This window comes from Eucyclogobius newberryi, unplaced genomic scaffold (assembly GCF_026437365.1).
Source record: "Eucyclogobius newberryi isolate DKJ021-1_F unplaced genomic scaffold, fEucNew1.0.hap1 SCAF_14, whole genome shotgun sequence".
Lineage (NCBI taxonomy): Eukaryota > Metazoa > Chordata > Actinopteri > Gobiiformes > Gobiidae > Eucyclogobius > Eucyclogobius newberryi.
In genome coordinates, this window is record NW_027315768.1 from 32,111,978 (window position 1) to 32,137,658 (window position 25,681).

Here is a 25,681-nt window from a genome sequence, read left to right on the forward strand (position 1 = left end):
CTCTCTCTTTCGAGCCCTGGATGTGACGAGGTTAAAGACGTTCCTCTCCGTCTCTTCTCTTCTCTTCCTCTTTCATTTACTCTCTCATCCACCCGTCCTTTCTCTTTCCATCCCCTCTTTCTTTCTCTTTTCTTCCTCTCGCTTGCCTCCTCCCTTCCCTCTTCCCTCTGCATCTATCTCCCCCCATCTCTCTTCCTCTCTCTTTCGCTTCTCTTTTTCCCTCCTTCTCCATCTCCCTCTCTTTCTCTCCTCTGACTTTCTCTTTCCTTCTCCCTCTTTATCTTCCCTCTCCTTTCCCTCCTCTGTCTTTCTCTCCCCTCCCTCTGCCTCTCTCTTTCCCTCCTCTCCCTCGCTTTCTTTTCCCTCTTCTCTCCCTCCTCTGTCTCTCTCTCTCCTCCCTCCCATCCCTCTCTTTTGCCTCTCTGTTTCCCTCTTTTCCATCTCCCTCTTTCTCTTCCCTCTCCTGTCTTTCTCCTCCCTCCCATATCTGCCTCTCTCTCTTTTGCCTCTCTCTTTCTCTTCCCTCTCCTCTCCCTCTCTTTGTCTTCTCCCTCCTCTCTCCCATCTCTCTGCATTTCTTTTGCCTCTCTCTTTCCCTCCTCTCCATCTCCCTCTCTTTCTCTTCCCTCTCCTCTGTCTTTCTTCTCTCTTCCCTCCGTCTTTCTGCCTCTCTCTTCCATTCTCTTTGTCTTCCTCTCCTCCTCCTCTGTCTCCTCTCTCCCTCCTCTTTCTTCTCTCCTTCCTCCCATCTTTCTGCCTCTCTTTCCCTCCTCTCCTTCTCCCTCTCTTTCTCTTCCCTCTCCTCTCCCTCCTCTCTCCTTCCTCCCATCCCCCTGCCTCTCCCTTTCATCCCTCTCTTTCACTTCCTCCTTCTCCCTCTCTTCTCCCCCTCACCTCTCTCTCCCTCTGTTCCCTCCATCCCTCCATCCTCTCCTCTCTTCACCTCTCTGCCAGTCTGTTCCCACAAGGACACTGAAATATGCATGAGTTCTGCTAATCCACACGAGTCTGAACTTCTCTGTCATCTCCCATAATAATATTTCACCGCACAGGGCCGCGCTTTTCAATATCAAGCCGCCATATTGCGCGTTTTAATCTTTTCCCTTTTCATTTCGCGGAGTGGAAAAACAGGTGGGGGACAAATATGCATTGTTTTGTGTTGTGTTGGCGAGACGTCTTGTAGTCGGGAATTAAAATGGGTTTTGTTAAGGTTTTTTTTTCCTCGCCGTTTGCCGTGTTGTGAATTAGCGCGGCTGTCAGTCAGACCGGCTCCTGGAGCACCTGCCGCACACTCACGGACCTGCCGCACACTCACGGACCTGCCTCACACTCATGGACCTGCCTCACACTCACGGACCTGCCGCACACTCATGGACCTGCCTCACACTCACGGACCTGCCTCACACTCACGGACCTGCCTCACACTCATGGACCTGCCTCACACTCACGGACCTGCCTCACACTCACGGACCTGCCTCACACTCATGGACCTGCCTCACACGCAAGGACCTGCCTCACACTCATGGACCTGCCTCACACTCACGGACCTGCCTCACACTCATGGACCTGCCTCACACTCAAGGACCTGCCTCACACTCATGGACCTGCCTCACACTCATGGACCTGCCTGACACTCACGGACCTGCCTCACACTCATGGACCTGCCTCACACTCAAGGACCTGCCTCACACTCATGGACCTGCCTCACACTCATGGACCTGCCTCACACTCACGGACCTGCCTCACACTCACGGACCTGCCTCACACTCACGGACCTGCCGCACACTCATGGACCTGCCTCACACTCACGGACCTGCCGCACACTCATGGACCTGCCGCACACTCAAGGCAAAGTGTTAGGTAGTGTTAGGTACTTCAGCCACGCAGCAAGAGGGTCCTGGGTTCGACACCCGGCGGTGCAAAATAATATCTTTAAAGTGCATATAACGGAGTATTAATTTCACTAAAACATAATTATACTTAAGATTTGGTTAATTAATTAATTTGATGTATTTGATGTATTTTCTTTTTCTTCATTTTCTTCATTTTATTTATTTACCTTTGAATTCTGGATGGAATTTTGTTGATCTTTTTGGACTACGCCTGTATTTTCTATTTAACGATTTTTCTCAACTTTTCCTGCTAAACTGCCTCTTGACTCTTGACTCTTCCTCAAGCTGTAAAACATCAAATGCAGAGACTATAATGTCCAAAAAGCCATTCAAAAACAAATAACTGAGAGAAAACTGGTTGAATTAAAATTCCACCTTCAATAACAATTCACATCGGCAGGATTATTGAGTCTCATTCGCGTTTGCATTTGTTCAGCTTTCCCGAACATATCCACGCCATCAATGACAAAAAAATCCTGTTTCAAACAGCGCTACTCCAGCCTGGGTGATTGCATTTATTGACAGGCAAATGGCCAGACATCCACGGGGTCCTGTGCGTCCGTTTCCTCTGTATAATTATGTCCACAGCTTCTGTCAATCACGGCGAAATTCAAATCAGGTCATTTGATTAAAGCTCGGAGCCGTAATGGCCGACGCCGGAGCTGGGATTACGTGGGCTGAATGCTAACAAGCCTGTGCTGTTTTTTTTAATTTTCCACGGAGGCTCAAATAAATGAAAATAAATGAAGCAATTATGGCAGCTCGTCGTGATGCAAGGTTATTAAACATCTGGCAGGATATCGAAATAGACTCGTGCCAACGCATTAGTAAAAGCTTCTGAGGCGTGAGAAATGGCCGATTGTGATCTAGACAATATGAATCTCAAGGTAGTTACAAAAAGTTACAAAGCCACAGTCAACTAGACACTGTTTAGATCAAGGCCTTTTGCTCGCCATTTTCAATCTGAAGGTACTGGCATCAGTGTATACGTCCCTGAGCAAGAACCACGTTATGCAAAATGTACTTTCTTGAACTTTTAACCTTTGTTCCCTCATCAAAAATATACCTGGAGTGGCATTTAGTTTGATGATTCATGTCAAAAAGTCTTCTTCTTCTTCTTCTTCTTCTTCTTCTTCTTCTTCTTCTTCTTCTTCTTCTTCTTCTTCTTCTTCTTCTTCTTCTTCTTCTTCTTCTTCTTCTTCTTCTTCTTCTTCTTCTTCTTCTTCTTCTTCTTCTTCTTCTTCTTCTTCTTCTTCTTCTTCTTCTTCTTCTTCTTCTTCTTCTTCTTCTTCTTCTTCTTCTTCTTCTTCTTCTTCTTCTTCTTCTTCTTCTTCTTCTTCTTCTTCTTCTTCTTCTTCTTCAGTGTATAATTGATAATAATAAGGGTTGTGCAACACCCTTAATATAATAGTTAAGAAATATCACCCAGACCTTGGACCCCCTCATCAACCCGGAAATGCAGACGGCTTGGTTTGATATTCGCCCCCACCCTTGCGAAGAGCGATCTGGCTCCCCCGCCCAACCCGTGACGTAGTCTCAGAGCACGTGTGTGCCCCGCCCACCCGTGACGTAGTCTCAGAGCACGTGTGTGCCCCGCCCACCCGTGACGTAGTCTCAGAGCGCGTGTGTGCCCCGCCCACCCGTGACGGAGTCTCAGAGCGTGTGTGCCCCGCCCACCCGTGACGTAGTCTCAGAGCGCGTGTGTGCCCCGCCCACCCGTGACGTAGTCTCAGAGCGTGTGTGCCCCGCCCACCCGTGACGTAGTCTCAGAGCGCGTGTGTGCCCCGCCCACCCGTGACGGAGTCTCAGAGCGTGTGTGCCCCGCCCACCCGTGACGTAGTCTCAGAGCGTGTGTGCCCCGCCCACCCGTGACGTAGACCCACAGCTGTCTGCACCGTGCTGCGCCGCTCCTGCCGCGCGACTGAGTGAGAAACGATAGAACTTCAGATCAACATTACTTTGAGCCGAAATAAATCTGGTGTTTATTCTACAGCGTGCGCAGAACAGATATATCTATATATATATATATATGTCCATCGCGCTCTTATTTCCTGGTTTTTCGTATCGGATAGAACTTCTCTCTGTTTATTTTCCCGGTTGCTGCATCAACTGCCACATAAACCTTCACCATTGTGATAATAGTAAAGAGTGCGATATCATTAATGACGTTTTGGGCCTCTTTGAGCCGTGTTTCCTCGTAAATCGAAGCAGAAAAACTCGGGGGCTTGTATGAGGAGACAGCAGCGCGGAGCCGGGGGGGAAGGGGGCGGGAGGCGGCAGGTGGGAGGGAGAGGCAGGTGGAGAGGGGGGGAGGGGGAGGGGGGATGATGACGCGTGCCTGTGATTATGACGCGGTGCTGTGAACACCCCCCGTCAGTTTGGAGATTGGAGGAAAGGAGATAGTCTGTAATATAGCTAAACACTGCGGGAATCAATAAAAAAAACACTCTGGGTACATATATGAAGCACAAATAGCAATGTAAGAAGGTTAAAAGCTCTGAAAAGTCGATTTTGTATGTTATGGGACCTTTAAGGTGAAGGTGTATTTAGAGTGTCGTATGTTGGACAGCCCGTTGCAAACCTGAATTAGAGTGTCGTATGTTGGACAGCCCGTTGCAAACCTGAATTAGAGTGTCGTATGTTGGACAGCCCATTGTAAACCTGAATTAGAGTGTCGTATGTTGGACAGCCCATTGTAAACCTGAATTAGAGTGTCGTATGTTGGACAGCCCATTGTAAACCTGAATTAGAGTGTCGTATGTTGGACAGCCCATTGTAAACCTGAATTAGAGTGTCGTATGTTGGACAGCCCATTGTAAACCTGAATTAGAGTGTCGTATGTTGGACAGCCCGTTGCAAACCTGAATTAGAGTGTCGTATGTTGGACAGCCCATTGTAAACCTGAATTAGAGTGTCGTATGTTGGACAGCCCATTGTAAACCTGAATTAGAGTGTCGTATGTTGGACAGCCCATTGTAAACCTGAATTAGAGTGTCGTATGTTGGACAGCCCGTTGCAAACCTGAATTAGAGTGTCGTATGTTGGACAGCCAATTGCAAACCTGAATTTTAGTGCCATATGTTTTGAAACTACATCACTCTGTTACAGTTTTGAAACTGAACCAGTTTCTGTCTTGTGTTGAATGAATGGTGTAAATGTTATGATAGAGGCTCCTGCACTAGAATTACATGAAACTTCCCTGCATTTATTAAATTGAGAATTAAATTTTTCTGAAAAAAAAACAAAAAAACAAAAACAAAAAACATGGCCTTGTCTCAACACCTGCTTATCTCCAAGTACCATGTTAATGCCATACAGTGGAATTTTCCAGGCAAAGTAACAACACCAGAGACAAGCATGTGACCGACCTTCTACAGGTTCTATACTGTACATGTCTATTTTATTTATTTTCATCTAATTTATTATTATTATTATTATTATTATTATTATTATTATTATTATTATTATTATTATTATTAGTAGTAGTAGTAGTAGTAGTAGTAGTAGTAGTAGTAGTATTAGTAGTAGTAGTAGTAGTAGTAGTAGTAGTAGTAGTAGATATAACAGCTGTAAATAAGAGTGTTATTTTTATTAAGAGTATGAGGTTTTTTGTAAGTTTTTTTCAACAAGAAGTTCTCTGTTTTTTATTATTATACTTCTGTGTTGCAACGCTGGAATTTCCCCATTGTGGGACAAATAAAGGTGATCGTATCTTATCTTAGTAGTATTAGTATCACTGTTATATATTATATTCCGATGCGGGTACTCGTGTAGCGTGTACAGTGTTGTGGTCGTGTTTCCATGGCGCTGCCCCTGAAACGGCAGGTGTTTTGTGTGCAAAGGTGGTGCGGTGAGACAGGCTCAGACCGTGGACTCGGAGCCGCCCGAACCCCCAGGTAAAGTTTCACGTCCCGGTTTGATCCCCGGAGCCAAAAGCAATCTAAAAACCACCCGCTGTCGCTTTCGCTGTCGCCGCCTCTCGCTCGCACTGACCACGTTTAAAGCCGCGCTCTGGGGCTTTTCCTGCTCGTTTGGGTCTTGGTTGCTCTCAGATCTCCATCGAGTCGTATGCTGTGGGTCGCGTACCGTATGAACGCAAATATGAACCTATTTGGGCAATTTAAATGACAAAAAAGGAAAAGAGGGAGTCGAACCTGCAACCTCCTCGGTGAGAGGCAGGAGAGGCTAACCACTCTGCCACTCCCCGTGTCGTTCACTTGACCCTTTAATGTTCGACTCAGTGGAAATCCGTCTGACAGGTTCTGGGTCTTGTGGGTTTTTCTGGTGTGACTTTGTTTCATTGGTCGTTTCATTAACTTAATGTCTCTCTCTCTCGCTCTCTCTCTCTCTCTCTCTCTTTTCCCTCACCCTCTATTTTTTGCCTCCTCCCTCGCTTTTCTTCTTCTTTTCCCTTCTCTCTCTCTCTCCCCCTCTCAATCCTTCCTTTACCCGCTTTTCTCTCCTCTCCTTTTCTCTCATTCTTCCCCTCTCTTTGCTTGTCTTCTCTCTCACTCCTCCCTCGTCCTCCTCCCTCTCTTCCTCTCCTCTCTCTCTCTCTCCTCTCTCCCCCTCCCTCCCTCTCTCCCCCCTCTCTCCCCCTCCCTCCCTCTCTCCCCCCTCCCTCTTCTCTCTCCCTCTCCTCTCTCTCCCTCTCTCTGCCCTCTCTCCCCCTCCCTCTCTCTTCCTCCCCTCTCTCTCCCTCTCCTTTCTCCCCCTCTCCTCTCTCTCCCTCTCTCTGCCCTCTCTCCCCCTCTCCTCTCTCTCCCTCTCCTCTCTCTCCCTCTCCTCTCTCTCCCTCTCCTCCCTCTCTTCCTCCCCTCTCTCTCTCCCTCTCCTTTCTCCCCCTCTCCTCTCTCTCCCTCTCCTCTCTCTCCCTCTCCTCCCTCTCTCCCTCCCTCCCTCTCCTATCTCTCTCTCCCTCTCCTCCCTCTCTCCCTCCCTCTCCTCTCTCTCTCCCTCTCTCCCCCTCCCTCTCCTCCCTCTCTCCCTCCCTCTCCTCTCTCTCCCTTCCTCCCCCCCTCCCTCCCTCTCTTTCCTCTCTCTCTTCCTCCCTTCCTCCCCTCTCTCCCCCCTCCCTCCCTCTCTCCCTCCCCTCTCTCCCTCTCTCCCTCTCCTCTCTCCCCCCTCCCTCCCTCTCTCTCCTCTCACTTTTCCTCCCTCCCTCCCTCTCTCTCCGCTCACTCTTCCTCCCTCCCTCCCTCTCCTCTCCCCCCCTCCCTCTCTCTTCCTCCCCTCTCTCTCTCCCTCTCCTTTCTCCTCTCTCTCCCTCTCTCTCCCTCTCCTCCCTCTCTTCCTCCCTCTCCTCTCACTCTTCCTCCCTCCCTCTCTCTCCTCTCACTCTTCCTCCCTCCCTCCCTCCCTCCCTCTCTTTCCTCTCTCTCTCCCTCCCTCCCTCCCCTCTCTCCCTCCCTCTCTCCCTCCCCTCTCTCTCTCCCTCTCTCTGCCCTCCCTCCCTCTCTCTCTCTCTCTCCCTCTCCCTCCCTCTCCCCCTCCCCCCCTCCCTCTCTCTCTCCCTCTCCTCTCTCTCCCTTCCTCCCCCCCTCCCTCCCTCTCTTTCCTCTCTCTCTCTCTTCCTCCCTCCCTCCCTCTCTCCCTCTCCCTCCCTCCCTCCCTCCCTCTCTCTCTCTCTCCGGTGCAGGGGGCTGGATGGCCTGGTCCCTGTGGTCGGCGTGTGAAGACTCCGGTTTGCAGATGAGGAGCAGGGTTTGCGGCTCCCAGAACGGGACCCCCTGCGTCGGCAACAGCACCCAAAAGAGAGACTGCAACGAGATCCCAGGTCAGCGCGCTCGACGTCTCTAAAACCGTGCCCAAACGTGCCTCCGGGCCACGCCTTTCCAACGATATCGCTTTAAAAACGGTCAAACGTCAACTGCCTGTGAAACGTGTCCATTCATTTCAACCAAACATCCATTTTTACACCTCATTCTTTGCCATTGTCTTTATGTATCTGTCTCTAAATGTATAATACACTCACATTAAATGCAGTTGTGGTTTATTCATGCACTGCCCCGGGCTGAACTAACCAATATCCTGCATTTATTCAATTACAGGTGTTTTAATGTTCAAAAAGACATTGAAACGTGGATTATTACAGCAGATCTGACCTGTAACTTTGTGGTGACCTTTGTCTCCTGTAGGGCTGCACGATACAGAAATACAGACGCGACCATCAACAAAGCAACAAACTAAATATATCACAACACAAGGTCCTCGAAGTGACAGAAATGCAATGTTTTTGAAAAAAGCTGTGGAAATTGTGTAAAAAGCTTGATTTTTGAGTCACAATTTTCCTCATTCACTCTAAATTAGCCTTGTACAGTATAATAATAGCAATAATATTGATTCGGCAGCACTTTTATTTGTGGTTTATTTATACAAGAGAAATCAAATGTGAGAAATGTTTTTGTGAAATACTAATACACACAGGGAAAAGAGGAAAGATCTCAGACACTTGATCTGACGTCCAACAAACGTGTGAAATAATAATAACCAACGAGACGGTCGTAACGTACATCGTAATCATTTCCAGTATTGTACAGGCCAAAACGCCATGACGATTACTTTAATGCCACGATATCTGAATCTCACTTTGCTGTAGTAGTAGTAGTAGTAGTAGTAGTAGTAGTAGTAGTAGTAGTAGTAGTAGTAGTAGTAGTAGTAGTAGTAGTAGTAGTAGTAGTAGTAGTAGTAGTAGTAGTAGTAGTAGTAGTAGTAGTAGTAGTAGCAAGGCAAGTTTATTTGTAGAGCACATTTCATACACAAGGCAATTCAAAGTGCTTCACAGCAGGAAAATGCATTCAAATCACAAAGAAATTACAGAAACAGAAATACAATAAAATTAACTGAATTAAAAATAATCAATCCAACTGATTGTCTAAACTAATAAAATCACAAACAAAAGAGAAGAGTGCAAAGAAAAAATCCTTTCAGTCATATGCGCAGCTAAACAAAACTGTTTTTAGCTTAGATTTGAACATTGTCAGAGTAGAAGCCTGTCTCACATCTTCAGGAAGACTGTTCCAGATTTTAGCTGCATAAAACTGAAACGCAGATTCCCCATGTTTTGTCCTGACTCTGGGCACCAGCAGGAGGCCGGTCCCTGAGGTCCTCAGAGTCCGAGATGGTTCATATGGCACTAACATATCCAAGATGTACTTTGGTGCTAGGCCATGGAGAGACTTGTACACAAGCAGAGCTGCTTTAAAGTCTATTCTCTGAGCCACAGGGAGCAGTGCAGAGACCTGAGAACAGGACTAATGTGATCATACTTCCTGGTTCTAGTCAGGACCCGAGCAGCAGCGTTCTGGATGTACTGCAGCTGTTTTACAACTCGTTTGGAGAGGCCAGTGAGCAGGCCGTTACAGTAGTCTAATCTACTGGAGACAAACGCATGGATAAGTCTCTCTAAATCTGGTTTTGACACTATATTTTTGATTTTGGCAATGTTTTTTAGATGGTAAAAAGCTGCTGATGTTATAGATTTGACGTTGCTATTAAAGTAAGAGTTGTAGTAGTAGTTGTAGTTGTTGTTGTTGTTGTTGTTGTTGTTGTTGTTGTTGTTGTTGTTGTTGTTGTTGTTGTCCAAATGTTTCAAAAGCAGGTGAAAGCCCGTTCAAGGCCGTTCATTTGACTGATGGGCAAAAATCTCAATTCAATTTGAGACAGTGACAGAGGTCAGTCGCCGAGGGCGACGCAATGACTCATTTCTGGCACTTTTCCCGTTGGACAGATGTACACAATATGAACCAAGCACCTGCTCTGAGCTCGCTGCAGTGTCAGAGGGGCTTTAGACCTGGTTTGGACCTGGTTTAGACCTGGTTTAGTCCTGGTTTAGACCTGGTTTAGTCCTGGTTTAGTCCTGGTTTAGTCCTGGTTTAGTCCTGGTTTAGACCTAGTTTAGACCTGGTTTAGTCCTGGTTTAGACCTGGTTTAGTCCTGGTTTAGTCCTGGTTTAGCCCTGGTTTAGTCCTGGTTTAGTCCTGGTTTAGACCTGGTTTAGACCTGGTTTAGTCCTGGTTTAGTCATGGTTTAGTCCTGGTTTAGTCCTGGTTTAGTCCTGGTTTAGTCCTGGTTTAGACCTGGTTTAGTCCTGGTTTAGACCTGGTTTAGTCCTGGTTTAGTCATGGTTTAGTCCTGGTTTAGTCCTGGTTTAGTCCTGGTTTAGACCTGGTTTAGTCCTGGTTTAGCCCTGGTTTAGTCCTGGTTTAGTCCTGGTTTAGTCCTGGTTTAGACCTGGTTTAGTCCTGGTTTAGACCTGGTTTAGTCCTGGTTTAGATCTGGTTTAGACCTGGTTTAGACCTGGTTTAGACCTGGTTTAGTCCTGGTTTAGACCTGGTTTAGTCCTGGTTTAGACCTGGTTTAGTCCTGGTTTAGATCTGGTTTAGACCTGCTTTAGTCCTGGTTTAGACCTGGTTTAGACCTGGTTTAGACCTGGTTTAGTCCCTGTTTAGTCCTGGTTTAGACCTGGTTTAGATCTGCTTTAGACCTGCTTTAGACCTGGTTTAGTCCTGGTTTAGACCTGGTTTAGACCTGGTTTAGACCTGGTTTAGTCCTGGTTTAGACCTGGTTTAGACCTGGTTTAGACCTGGTTTAGACCTGGTTTAGACCTGCTTTAGACCTGCTTTAGACCTGGTTTGGACCTGGTTTAGTCCTGCTTTAGACCTGGTTTAGACCTGGTTTAGACCTGGTTTAGTCCTGGTTTAGACCTGGTTTAGTCCTGGTTTAGACCTGGTTTAGACCTGGTTTAGTCCTGGTTTAGACCTGGTTTAGTCCTGGTTTAGATCTGGTTTAGACCTGGTTTAGTCCTGGTTTAGTCCTGGTTTAGTCCTGGTTTAGACCTGGTTTAGTCCTGGTTTAGATCTGGTTTAGACCTGCTTTAGTCCTGGTTTAGACCTGGTTTAGACCTGGTTTAGACCTGGTTTAGTCCTGGTTTAGACCTGGTTTAGACCTGGTTTAGTCCTGGTTTAGACCTGGTTTAGTCCTGGTTTAGATCTGGTTTAGACCTGGTTTAGTCCTGGTTTAGACCTGGTTTAGTCCTGGTTTAGACCTGGTTTAGTCCCCGTTTAGTCCTGGTTTAGACCTGCTTTAGATCTGCTTTAGACCTGGTTTAGTCCTGGTTTAGACCTGGTTTAGACCTGGTTTAGTCCTGGTTTAGACCTGGTTTAGTCCTGGTTTAGACCTGCTTTAGACCTGCTTTAGACCTGGTTTAGACCTGGTTTAGACCTGCTTTAGACCTGGTTTAGACCTGGTTTAGACCTGCTTTAGACCTGCTTTAGACCTGCTTTAGACCTGGTTTAGACCTGGTTTAGACCTGGTTTAGACCTGGTTTAGACCTGCTTTAGACCTGGTTTAGACCTGGTTTAGACCTGCTTTAGACCTGCTTTAGACCTGGTTTAGACCTGATTTAGACCTGCTTTAGACCTGGTTTAGACCTGGTTTAGACCTGCTTTAGACCTGCTTTAGACCTGGTTTAGACCTGCTTTAGACCTGCTTTAGACCTGGTTTAGACCTGGTTTAGACCTGCTTTAGACCTGGTTTAGACCTGGTTTAGACCTGCTTTAGACCTGCTTTAGACCTGGTTTAGACCTGGTTTAGACCTGCTTTAGACCTGGTTTAGACCTGGTTTAGACCTGCTTTAGACCTGGTTTAGACCTGGTTTAGACCTGCTTTAGACCTGCTTTAGACCTGGTTTAGACCTGGTTTAGACCTGCTTTAGACCTGGTTTAGACCTGGTTTGGACCTGCTTTAGACCTGCTTTAGACCTGGTTATAATGTCCTGCTCTGCGTGAGCCTCGACTGTAGAATCACAGTTTTTCGGACACATTTAAAATGCACTTTGTTCTCTCTAAAGTTGTTGTATTCTCTCACGTCACAAACGCTGCCTCTTCGTCCTTGATGACTCGGCGCTTGACTGAGCACAGCACTACGTCCTTCCAAATCTCCAGAAACACTTCAAGGATCCAAACCCGAGATGCCATTCACTTAACGCTGCAGCAAAGGACCATGGGACGGGCCGCCGCGTTAGCACGTTAGCGGAGCCGCGCTGGGCAAGGACGCATGCAAATGAACAGCGGAAACACAGAGGACACACAAAGCCCATTCCCCACAGACAGGACACAAGAAGACCATTCCCCCAGAAACAGGACACACAAAGACCATTCCCCACAGACAGGACACACAAAGACCATTCCCCCATAGACAGGACACACAAAGACCATTCCCCACAGACAGGACACACAAAGACCATTCCCCACAGACAGGACACACAAAGACCATTCCCCACAGACAGGACACACAAAGCCCAATCCCCACAGACAGGACACACAAAGCCCAATCCCCACGGACAGGACACACAAAGACCATTCCCCCCACAGACAGGACACACAAAGCCCAATCCCCACGGACAGGACACACAAAGACCATTCCCCCCACAGACAGGACACACAAAGACCATTCCCCACAGACAGGACACACAAAGCCCAATCCCCACGGACAGGACACACAAAGACCATTCCCCCCACAGACAGGACACACAAAGACCATTCCCCACAGACAGGACACACAAAGATCATTCCCCCACAGACAGGACACACAAAGACCATTCCCCACAGACAGGACACACAAAGACCATTCCCCACAGACAGGACACACAAAGACCATTCCCCCACAGACAGGACACACAAAGACCATTCCCCCACAGACAGGACACACAAAGACCATCCCCCACAGACAGGACACACAAAGACCATTCCCCACAGACAGGACACACAAAGACCATCCCCCACAGACAGGACACACAAAGACCATTCCCCCACAGACAGGACACACAAAGACCATTCCCCACAGACAGGACACACAAAGACCATCCCCCCACAGACAGGACACACAAAGACCATCCCCCACAGACAGGACACACAAAGACCATCCCCCACAGACAGGACACACAAAGACCATCCCCCCACAGACAGGACACACAAAGACCATCCCCCACAGACAGGACACACAAAGACCATCCCCCACAGACAGGACACACAAAGACCATCCCCCACAGACAGGACACACAAAGACCATCCCCCACAGACAGGACACACAAAGACCATTCCCCAGATTTTAAAATGCTAATGACTAATAATAATAAAGTATTTCTGACACTATATTGTGATAAATATATTTACCAGTTCATAAAAAGTGAGTATTTCGTCAGTAACACTCGCTTTTCGATGTTCGATCTTGAGCTAGAATTGTTGTGAACGTTTTACCACTAAATTTAAAACTATTCTCAAATTACGTAATATATTTCATGGAGTAAATAGTTTCCTTGCGCCCTCTGCTGGCGTTAAATAACTTTCTCTTTTCCTTGCACAATGTTGAAGTTTGGAACATTTAGACACTGAAACAAGAAGCAATAAAGATGAAGTTGTTCAAATAACTGCAACATCGATATAATTATGATATTTATATAAACCTTAATTTGAGTTGTATTAAGACACATTTGTTCATGTCTTTATGTTTTAGTCAAAATCAGAATAAACCGAGGCTAATTTAGACTGAAAGAGGAAAATCCTCTTGTTTTACAGCTCATTTATTCATCTCTTCTGATAATAACAGCTCAAGCTCATTTACAAACGTGTAGGTGATTCATTTTGTTATTTTGTATTAATTTGGCCTTTATTAATGATCTTATTTTGCATGCCATTATTCTGCTTTCTGTTAAACACCTTTATGTTAATAACCCCTTTATTACAGCTTAATAGACATTTCTGTAGATGAATAAGTGTTAATAAGTAAATAAAAAGTAAATTTAATGTGGTACTAGCGCTTAATACCTTTATTACAAAACTTTTTTTTTTTTTAATTTGCATCATAGTTACATTTTAAAATAAGCTGCCTTAGTAAACCATTTATTACACGTTAATAAGCACTAGTTATGTTTATAAGCACTTATAAGGCATTTGCTAGCGTTTGTAGATGTTAATAAGCCGTTACTAAAAGACATTGTGTTAATAAAGCTTGTAATAAAGAGAATTAAGCTGTTGACTCAACGTTTTTCAATAACCGAGTGATAAACGATTGCCTTATTAGCGCCTATAAACAAATAACTAGTGCTTATTAACGCCTTATAAACAGTTAACAAAGGAACCTTATTTTGAAGCTTTATCGGATTATAATTCATGTACAGATGTCTACTAAGCAGTAATAAGGACTTTATGTTAGTAAATGTTGATTAAGAATAAGAAGGGCAGAATAAATACCAATAAACGTCGAATTAACCACTTCAATATGTAAATCGTCGGCGAGTTCTGTCTAGCACTTGAAAAATTAGCGTGAGCGGTTGTTGACGTGACGAGGCATTAATATTAATGTGCTGCTGAGTTTGAACAGTCTGACGGGCCCCGAGGGGAAGAAACGGGGTCGAACCGCTTAAAACATCAGCCGCATAACGAGCGGGAAGAGGTCAAAGGGTCAAAGGCACGGCTGCTAGTTTCAACTAACGGCTTTAATTATAGGCTTTATTATTTTAGGCAATCACCCGGCGTGAGCGCCAGTCACGAGTTGTCCAAACACCGACGAATGGAAAAGAAGCTCCGAAATGAGAAGATTTTGCTGTTTGTGGGCTAATCAGAATATGAAGTATTAGTGTCAGAGTAAGAATAAATACAACAAATGCCGTAGTTTCTGGAGTATGAGTCGCACCAGCCAAAAAATGCATAATAGAGAAGAAAAAAACATATATAAGTCGCACTAGAGTATGAAATGCGGTTGCAAGTGTGAAAATAACAAATAATATCACATATAAGTCGCTCCGGAGTGTAAGTATATGAGTATAAATATAAGTATAAGTCGCACCCCGGCCAAAACTATGAACCATCTTGTGTTTTGGTTTGTTTTTTTTGTATGAAATTACAAGAAAGGGGCAGATATTTATGAAATTTTTCTTCTCTCTGCTCCTTTTCGATTGTGACACATCCTTGAAATAAAGATTAATAATGATCATAATGATAATGATAGAAAAAGGACACATTTGAAAGACTAAATGTGACGTTTGGTTTGTGCGCACTGGATTTTCTTTTACTCTACCGGTTTTGATCGCTGTTCTCTCTGTTTTATTGTGTTTTTATCTTATGTATACACTTTGAATTCGGTTTCGAGTGAGAATTTACAAGTCGACCGGAACACACCGTAAAACTAAACAGATTTACCGTATTTTCTGGAGTATAAGTCGCACCCCGGCCAAAACTATGAAAAAAGGTGCCACTTATAGTCCGGAAAATACGGTAGTCGCAAAAAAAGACCCTCGGAACAGCTTTCTAAACCATGTTTAGACTCGATTCCCACTCATTCCCACTCTCCATTGACTTTACCGTTGTCACATGCGTGTTCTTCGTCCCCGGCGTGTCCCCCGTCCCGTGTCCCCCATCCCGTGTCGCATGCGTGTCTGACCCATGTCCTCTCCTCTTTCACAGTCATTCTCCCCGCCTCAGGCTTCGATAAGGACCGGCAGTGCGGAGGTGAGTCGAGGAAACGGAACAAAATCTCCTCCCCGTGTTCTCTGTCCCGTGTAGTTTGTCTTTTCCTGCGTGTGCGTTTGCATGTCCACCGTCTCCCATGGTAACCCACGCATACATGCGCAACGTCCGGCCAGCGGCGACTTTGAACGTCCCGGGCACAAATGTCAGTTAGTTTGCTTCGAAATAATACGAAGGACGGTAAAATGATGAATATATCTGCAGGTAAAATGAAAAGCAAACGTGAAATCCTGAATCCTAAGTTTTTTTCCAGTAGTATGTGAGCAGCTTTATGAAATCAAACGTTCTGATTGCTAAAATAAAGTGTATTGTCATGTAAACAGCCATAAAAAGCATTGCACACACTTGTTTGGAGCACACATTGAATCCAAACGACTTTTCTTCACGATTACCGTATTTTCCGGACTATAAGTCGCACTGGAGTATAAGTCGCACCAGCCAAAAGATGCATAATAGAGAAGAAAAAAACATATATAAGTCGCACTGGAGTATAAGTTGCACCAGCCAAAAGATGCATAATAGAGAAGAAAAAAACATATATAAGTCGCACTGGAGTATAAGTTGCACCAGCCAAAAGATGCATAATAGAGAAGAAAAAAACATAAATAAGTTGCACTGGAGTATGAAATGTGGTTGCAAGTGTGAAAATACGACTTATAAGTAGAAGTACATAAGTATAAGTCGCCAAAACTATGAAAAAAGGTACCACTTATAGTCCGGAATATACGGTATTGGTTCTTATGATTATATTGTGACCTGATCAATAATCGTGACATCCATAATCAACAATAATCAAATTTAACACCGCGACGTCCTTAATCGTCGATAACCTTGTCCGCTGATGACAAACCTTTTCTATCTTTCGTGAACGACCACTTCTGCTTCTTCCGTCTCGGAGTACTGACCTACAGCGGTTGTTCGGTTGCCATGACGACGCATCGATGCTAAACGTGTGCTTGTGCGTGTATGTGTTCTCGCAGCGTTCACGTCCATCCACCTGATAGCGACGGGCGTGTCCTGTTTCCTGGGGGCGGGGCTGCTGTCCTTCCTGGTTTACGTCTACTGCCAGCGCTTCCACAAACCGTCGCAGGAGTCGGCCGTGATCCATCCGACCACGCCCAACCACCTCAACTACAAAGGCAACACCACGCCCAAGAACGAGAAGTACACGCCCATGGAGTTCAAGGTACCTGCCCGGCCAATCGTGCGCATGTCCGGGACGTATAAACCGAGACAAAATGGATAGTCTGGTTTTTTCACGTTCAAAAAATCACAAAGTCGATTTTTGATATTTAGTATTTGAGTAAACTAGATTTCATTGATAATTAGCATGAACATTCTGATTATGCTTCATTTTTTGAGTTAAAACTTTAATAAATCTGAAAAAGCAGGAGCCAAGGGACATCATGTAATAAAAGTATAAAAAGTGTATATTTTATCTGGGTCATTGTGTGAACATTTTAAAAGCGTGTGCTGACTTTGCCAGAGTATAAGTCGCACCAGCCAAAAAATGCATTATAGAGAAGAAAAAACATGTATAAGTCGCACTGGAGTATAAGTCGTATTTTATGGGGAAATTTGTTTGATCAAATCCAAGACCAAGAACAAACATTTCATCTTGAAATACAGTTTAAAATAATAACAGATGAGAGAACATGGTGAATAGGTGTACGTATGCTAACGCTAACACCTTCAGCTACATGACGTATGCTAACGCTAACACCTTCAGCTACATGACGTATGCTAACGCTAACACCTTCAGCTACATGACGTATGCTAACGCTAACACCTTCAGCTACATGAGGCACAGACAGAACTGTGGTAAGTGTCTGGTATGTGAACGTAACATATGAACAGTTATTCAGATAACTATAGCATAAAGAACATGCTAACAAGTTTAGCAAAGCATCAGTTTTACCCCAAACCACTAAATCCATTGAATTCTTCTTCCTCTGTGTCACTTCTAAACAACTCCACAAACTCCAGAGGAAGAGGAAGTGCAGATTCTTCTTCTGCGTCGCTTAGAGCCTAGAGCGCCCTCTTGTGGTTGTCAGTGTGAAAATAACAAATAATATCACAAGTCGTTCTTGACCGTTTTCTTCCACCTGTCGGAGCTCATATCGTCACTGTCTCTTTCATACGGTCACGTCGCTGCTGGAGCTTCATTAAGTCTGACTCGAGCACAAATCGCTCTCCGTCAGAACCATCATGTGTGAGTCCTGCTTCAGCCACACCACGACAGCAGCGAGTAACGAGCTCAAAACGACGATTAGGAAAGCTAAAACCAAAGGACGCAAAGTATTATTGTATTTTAAAATGTGTATATTAATCATCAAGCATGTTTTATATATTAGAATAGAAAAATGGTTAGGCTAAACTGGCTTTTAACTTCTAAAACACATCTGGAGTAGCATTTAGCTTCATTCACGCTAGTTCGATGAATCCTGGTTAAGAAAGTTCTCTCCCCTCCGAGCGTCAAAAACACTCCGTTCTGAATCTCCTCGATCTGCGACGCGGCTCAGAGAATCTTTTCTGCTGTTTTTAACTCCGTAAATCATCGCCGGACTCGTTTTGGGAATTTCTGCCGTCCAATCACGACCTTTACAACCACGTCGCAACATCAGGAAGTCTGTGTCTAGCTTGCAGTGTTTATTATTAACCTGTGTAATTCCCGCTGCAGCCAGTAGAGGGCCCCAAACCTCGGTTAGTGCCGTGGGAAACAGCAGAGGTAATTTTCTTCAATGTTTTTTGAGATGCCAAACTAAAGGGTTGGGGTTAGTTTGTGTTTAAAGGCTAATGACAATACAAATAATGCATAATATTTGTCCTTTAAGTCTCGTTATAGTCCACGGAAATGTCGCGCTAATTTAGTGTTTCGTCGACAATGACAATTTGTATTTTAGTTTAGTTGTGATGAATTAAATTGCATGAGCTCACTAACCAGAGCTCACTAACCAGAACTCACTGACCAGAGCTCACTGACCAGAGCTCACTAACCAGAACTCACTGACCAGAGCTCACTGACCAGAGCTCACTAACCAGAACTCACTGACCAGAGCTCACTGACCAGAGCTCACTAACCAGAACTCACTGACCAGAGCTCACTGACCAGAGCTCACTGACCAGAGCTCACTGACCAGAGCTCACTAACCAGAACTCACTGACCAGAGCTCACTGACCAGAGCTCACTGACCAGAGCTCACTGACCAGAGCTCACTGACCAGAGCTCACTAACCAGAGCTCACTGACCAGAGCTCACTGACCAGAGCTCACTAACCAGAGCTCACTGACCAGAGCTCACTGACCAGAGCTCACTAACCAGAGCTCACTGACCAGAGCTCACTAACCAGAGCTCACTGACCAGAGCTCACTGACCAGAGCTCACTAACCAGAGCTCACTGACCAGAGCTCACTGACCAGAGCTCACTAACCAGAGCTCACTGACCAGAGCTCACTAACCAGAGCTCACTGACCAGAGCTCACTGACCAGAGCTCACTAACCAGAGCTCACTGACCAGAGCTCACTAACCAGAGCTCACTGACCAGAGCTCACTAACCAGAGCTCACTGACCAGAGCTCACTGACCAGAGCTCACTGACCAGAGGCAACGTGACACATCCAACCCATGGATTACTTTATACGTTGTTTTAAAGCAGTTTTTAAAGACTAAACCAGGGCTAAAACAAGACTAAACCGAGACCAAACAAGACTAAACCAAGACTAAACCAGGACTAAACCAGGACTAAACCAGGACTAAACCAGGACTAAACAAAGACTAAACAAAGACTAAACAAAGACTAAACCAGGACTAAACCAGGACTAAACCAGGACTAAACCAGGACTAAACCAGGACTAAACCAGGACTAAACCAAGACACAAAAATGCGAAAAATTACGACACAAGCGAACGAGCGGCCGACGAAGCGCACGAAACGCTCCTGTCGTCGCTAACGAGTCCCAAACGCCGGCGCCACGTCTGTGTTTGTCCACATCAATCGCTCGCCGTCTCCTCCGACCAAAGCGGGACGGACTAAATGATCGGGCGCGGAAAGACGTGGGAATGAAATGGGGCAGAAATATGGTAAGACGATGTAGAGGACGAGGATGGAAAAGTGACAGTACAAGACATATATATATATATATATATATATATATATATATATATATATATATATATATATATATATATATATATATATAGTGTATATTATAAAGTTTTAAAAGTTGAAGAGCTGGAATTCGAGACAGGCTCCATAAGAACTCAATGAGGTAGAAATGTGGCATGAAATAGCACAAATGTACATTAAGGGAGCTGCGGGTGTGAATAGTTTAACAGTTAAAAGTGATAAAACAATGAAACTCAAAGTGAGAATTTGATTTGAGCTCATTTTGACTCATCAGTTTCCAGTTTAAGCGGTTTTGTTTCCCTCAAATGCAAAACATTTCACCCCTAATTTTACTGAGACGCCAAATCAAAATAAACCGGGACTAAACCAAGACTAAACCAGGTCTAAACGAGGTCTAAATTAGGACTAAACCAGGTCTAAACTAGGACTAAACCAAGACTATACCAAGACTAAACCAGGACTAAACCAGGACTAAACCAGGACCAAACCGAGCCTAAACCGAGACCAAACAAGACTAAACCAAGACTAAACCAGGACTAAACCAAGACTAAACCAGGACTAAACCAAGACTAAACCAGGACTAAACCAAGACTAAACCAAAACTAAACCAAGACAAAACGAGGACAAAACCAAGACTAAACCAAGACTATACCAGGACTAAACCAGGACTAGAACTTGACCAAACCAATTCATCAGAACCAAACTGAGCCCAAACCAAAAGTACAAATGATGTTCTCTTGCAAAAACAAACACATAATATCATTATTAACAGTTTGATTGAGAGGATTTGCTCAAGAAGAGATGGATCATGTGTATAATACTAAAATAGATTTGGCTGTTGTCCTTTCTTAGTTTCTTGGTTTGTTGAAGGAACTTAATTCAATGGATGTATTCATTTTTTAATTGATTTTTATTTTTATTTCTATATAATTATTAAATATAATTTTTTAAGCACTTTTTCATTTGAATACGTGGTTAAAAAATTAAAATAATAATACTTTAAAAATAAAAATTAGTGTAATAATTAAATTTAGTAACTACCTAAAGGAGACTTTATGCTTTTTGTCTGGAACTTAATATGAAACTATAACATTTAACATTTTCTTCATTGTAAAATATAGTATTTATCTTAAACAGTTTAGCAATAGAAACGGGTCCATTGACTTCCTGTTTAAAACTGCAGAACGATAAGCCCCGCCTCTTCACAATGACATGTCGTAACGCTCTGTGCACAGCAGCAGTTGGCTAAGCTAACCGTTTGTCGTTGCTAATGCTAACTTTTATTTAAATTGTAAGATATAAAATAGTAATACCAAATGATGTGAATGCCCAAAAACTTGATAAGAAAGCTATAACTGTTTAAATCAGGCATGTCCAAACTATGGCCCTGGTGCCAAATGCGGCCCGCAGACCAATTTTTGTTGGCCCGCCGACTTCCTGCTAAGTTGGTCCAAACAACAAAAAGTAGTATTTTTTACTGTAAAATTTGAAAAATTCAAACATTTTTTATGTGATGACAACCTATTATTACTGTTCCAAGTATTATTAAAGGTGTGGAGGCTCATCGAACAATGCTAAATGCAACATTTTTAAGTATTCACTTTCAAATTCAACATTGTGGGTTTTTTGGGGCCCTCAGCTCCATAGAAGTTTCAAAATGCGGCCTTCAGTGAAAAAAGTTTGGACACCCCTGGTTTAAATGTTTAATAAATGAGGCTTAAATGTAGCGTGAAAGAGTGTGAAAGAGCGTGATGTGGGTCAGTGGGACGGTCTTACCTCTGAAAGCTTCGGCTCGTTACTTATATTAAGAACATTAAGAACAACACGTAAACGCACAGCTAGCATCAGCGCTACGGCAGTGTTTACCCGCCTCCTCAAAGCCATTCATTGCAGGCGCCGCGCGGCACTTTCAGCATCTCTAACATGATTACAGCCTCGCTCTCTCTCCAGATGGATTACATTAGACTAAGTGCTTCACCTAATGCCTCCCGCTACCGCACGCACACAAGCCAATCACGGCGCGGCAACAAAAAAAGAGCGGCTTTCCCTTGTTTTCCCGCGCACACGACACGCCGGCGACGCTTGACATGAGCTTAATTAGGTTTGTTAAATTGCTTTGGTTTTGAATACGCTGCTGCTCCCGCGGTAACCTTGAGACGGAAAACTGCGACGCAACGTAGGAAATGGATGTGGTTCACGCCAATTCAAGCTTATTTTACCGAAAAAGAACAAGAACATGTATACCGTATTTTCCGGACTATAAGTGGCACCTTTTTTCATAGTTTTGGCCGGGGTGCGACTTATACTTATACTTATACTCCAGAGCGACTTATATGTGATATTATTTGTTATTTTCACACTTGCAACTGCATTTCATACTCCAGTGCAACTTATATATGTTTTTTTCTTCTCCATTATGCATTTTTTGGCTGGTGCGACTTATAGTCCGGAAAATACGGTATGTACTCTCTGTCTAAAATGGTCTAAAACAGATGAACGGTGGGCATATTTTGGAGTTTAAAGCATGACATTGGGTTTATTATTTCCTATTACTTTTTGGTATTGATTCTGAAGAAATCCGCAACGTTTTTCATTCCCCCTGTCATTTGTTTCCTGTCTTTTTCCTCGTGAGCAGCCATGTTTGTTTTAATACCGTGCATGTCTCCGATTGGCTGATCCAGCGTCCATGTTTATGTTAAAAAGTGTCCCTTTCAATTGGTTGACCCCACTAAATGTATATATTTATATATATATATTTCCATCCATCTGTTCAGTTCTTATTCATTATTAATATAAATAAATGAATAAATAAATAAATAAAAATAAAATAAATTAAATTAAATTAAGAATAAACAATAATAAGGCTACCCCAAATAAATTGTCAGTTTGCTGTAACCCGAGTCAACATTTTTCATCTGGCTCGGACGGTAGGCAAATTCTTTTTTTTTTTACTTTGAAGGCAAAAAAAAGATCAAAATTTTGTCATTTTTTGAGTTGGAGTGACCACCAGGGGTCAGGCTTCAACAGTCAATGACGGAAAACGTCTCTCTCAACCCGATCAGGAGACTAAATATCACGATTTTAAGATATTTCAATCGACCTTTTGTACGCCGCTATCCTTTATTTTGGTAGCGAAGGCGAGCGGGGGAACATGCGGGGGACACGGGCGCCGCCATGTTTGTTGTGATGACGCTGCTGGGCGTGTTTCAATCCCAGAATGCATTTGCGTAAGTCAAATTTCACACCCTGACAGAGGCTCACATTACAATGGACATGTAAGTGGCGCCGACAAGGGCAAACCAACATGTAAAAGGCAATAAGAAGACTTCTAAGCGCGCTCTATTTTGTTACAGATGCATGTGGAGGACTGAAAATGAGGACGCACATGCGGTGCGCAGTGCGTTATCAGTCCTTTGAGATGAAAGTCAGGTTTACAAGCGTGATAAAAATATTTGACATGGTGGTTCAAGGAAAGACCGGTCGGTGAGTCGGCGAAATAATTGAAAAATAAAAGATTTTGACGTTTTTTCAACAAAATGCTGATATTCTTTTTTCAGTCGACTAGTTAGTTTCATAGCGGGTTGGTCGGGTTACGGCAAACAGACATATTATTTTGCTCAGCTTAAATCATAATAAGGATATATTTTTTTAATTAAATAAATAAATAAAAATTAAAAAAATTAATAATAAAAATAATAATTAGATAAAGTAAAATAAAATAGATTAATAAAATTAAAATAAATTAAGAAATATTTTTCTTTTAAATAAAATAAATTTGAAAATGTAAAAAATAAAATATATATATATGTTTTTTTTTTTAATTTAATTTAATAAAATTAAGTTGAACATTCAAGGTGTCGGACGGGGAGGGAGCAGGTCATTCACCCAGGCTTGTTCACTGGCCCTTATTAAAGTTTGTTGATTTTGCCTTAAGATATTTTGGATAAAAATTCAAATTGACCATAAAACCAAAATGGAAATACTAGGGTGCAATATTGACCCGTGCGCACATGAACGTTTTACACAAATCACCGACTTCACGTAACATTTTAGCTGACTTTCCTCCAGTTGCCCTATAAAAAAAACAAATCGCTCATTTATCCTCTTATTTTCCCTCTTCCATTTCCAGACGCTGAACAAAAACAACCTTCTGCCGGACGAGCGCTCCAACTTCTACCCGACTCCACTGCAGCAGACGAACGTGTACACCACCACGTACTACCCCACCGCGCTCGGGAAGTTCGACTACCAGCCCAACGCCTCGCCCTCGCCCTGCCGGACCTACAACCACAGCAACAATAGCAACAGCAACAACAGCTGAGACCCGCCGCGAACCCGCCGCGACACAAGGCTACGCTAACCCCACCGTCACGCGGCCCACCACCGTCGGAACCGCATCCACTTTCAGGACCGATATGGAACGGCGGATTTTTTGGAACTATTTTGGACTACTTCGATGGGAAGCTAAGACACGGGGCTTTGTTTCGTTCTTGAAAAAAGTGGAATTGTGCGCGGGTCGAGCGATGCTAAACGGAAAAAGCGACGGAACAAGCTAGCCTTTTGGATTCCCTTCATTCTCAGCAGCTAAAGAACTCGAAACGCTCATGCTACGTCCATGCTATAAAACTATCAATTCAATATAAGACTTAACCATATTGAAATGTATTGAGGCAACGTTCGTCGTGGGGGAGGACTTCAAGGAGGAGAAACGGGCAATTGCTAAACTCAAAAAAACTCAAGAGATCTCCAAAGTTTAAAGTTTCGAAAATGGGACAAAGTCGTACTGTTTATAACGATCTGCAAACGCCTCGGTGCCTGAACGCAGTAGGCAGGATTGGCCAGCAGGAGGGGCCAGCGAGTTTTTCTATTCACTTTCTGTTTTTTTTTTTTTTTTCAACGAACAATTAAAGACTCAACGTATGAATTAATTGATTGTACAATTAGTTCAGTGTGTAATCTACTGGCGGTCATACGAGAGAGAGATGACCAGTGAACGCGCTGTACGACTGGACTGTGTTGCTATGGCGATAGAATAAGCTAGTAGACTGGCACTTATTGTTTTGTTTTTTAAGAGGTTTGTTGTCATGCTCAGACGTAGCATAGGAGGACATATTTTGATAAGTAATTGATTGTTAATGTTTTCTGTTTTGTTAGCATCTCGGTGACGTCATAGGTTTGGATACGGAAGTACGTTTGTGCCAAAAATATTGACATTTTTTTATTTCAATAGTAGTAGTAATGATCAAAAAGCACTTGAATCTAACTGTGACAAGATTGCTAACCTTTGTGTGTTGTTGTTTTTTAGTTCTTGTTTGTTACACTTATAAATAAAATAAATTGTCCGCAGAATTTTACTTTTATTTTTTATTTTTTTTAGCTAAGGAAAAGTTAATATTTTGAAATAATTCTTTTTTTATTATTCTTTTTTTTACAACAAGCTATAGCTGAAATTATAAGCTTCAACTTCATCTTACTAATTACTTACTTTCTTATATTCAGCTAGTCAATTAGCATCAGCTCATTACATGACATTATTCATTACAAATAAAACACTTTTGGATGATAATTAAGAGACGTATGAAATAAATGTGATAAAATTGGCAGTTGTGGAACCAACCAATATGAGTCAATAATGATGTTTATTAAAGTGTTTATTAACGGCATTTCCAAGTGAATTTGATATTTTTGGCACAAACGTGATTCCATACGTTTCCAAGTGAATTTGATATTTTTGGCACAAACGTTCTTCCGTACATAAATAACACATGAATGTACATAAAGTGTCTGTGCCTGTGAGAGCATGTGAGCGCGGATGGACCACGGCGTTTGTAAAGCTTTTCCTCTGTATCCCTGAACATCGTTAAAATGACCGGAATTCAGAATATTAAACAGAATTTTTGTAGTTTTGACCAAGTTTTATTTTAATGCCTTTTTTTTTTACGACGTACATTTTTTACCTCGTGTCCTGGTAATCACGACTAGTTTAAGGATGTAGTCGCTTGAGATAAGAAAATACATGTGTCAATGTGTTAAATACGTTTAACTAGCTCAAAGTACGTAGTGTTGAATATGTTTGACTTAGTTTTGACGACTAAAATTGGATTTACCTATGGAACAAGCATTATTCCACTTCAAAT

At 43.4% G+C, this 25,681-nt stretch overlaps 1 protein-coding gene across 3 annotated transcripts in view; it reads left to right on the top strand.

The window, feature by feature from the left end:
- The window catches only part of sema5ba (sema domain, seven thrombospondin repeats (type 1 and type 1-like), transmembrane domain (TM) and short cytoplasmic domain, (semaphorin) 5Ba), a 378,099-nt gene extending 354,198 nt beyond the window's left edge, over positions 1-23,901 (top strand). The window contains exons 20-24 of one of the 3 annotated variants that reach the window (XM_072445266.1): positions 5,735-5,788; positions 7,531-7,668; positions 15,356-15,400; positions 16,399-16,604; positions 23,674-23,901. In XM_072445266.1, the coding sequence (XP_072301367.1) occupies positions 5,735-5,788; positions 7,531-7,668; positions 15,356-15,400; positions 16,399-16,604; positions 23,674-23,865 (635 nt within the window). In that variant the 3' untranslated portion in view covers positions 23,866-23,901. The remainder of the gene's footprint in view (positions 1-5,734; positions 5,789-7,530; positions 7,669-15,355; positions 15,401-16,398; positions 16,605-23,673) is intronic. The other 2 variants (XM_072445267.1, XM_072445269.1) reach the window with 2 other exon arrangements.
- Positions 23,902-25,681: the final 1,780 nt, after the last annotated feature.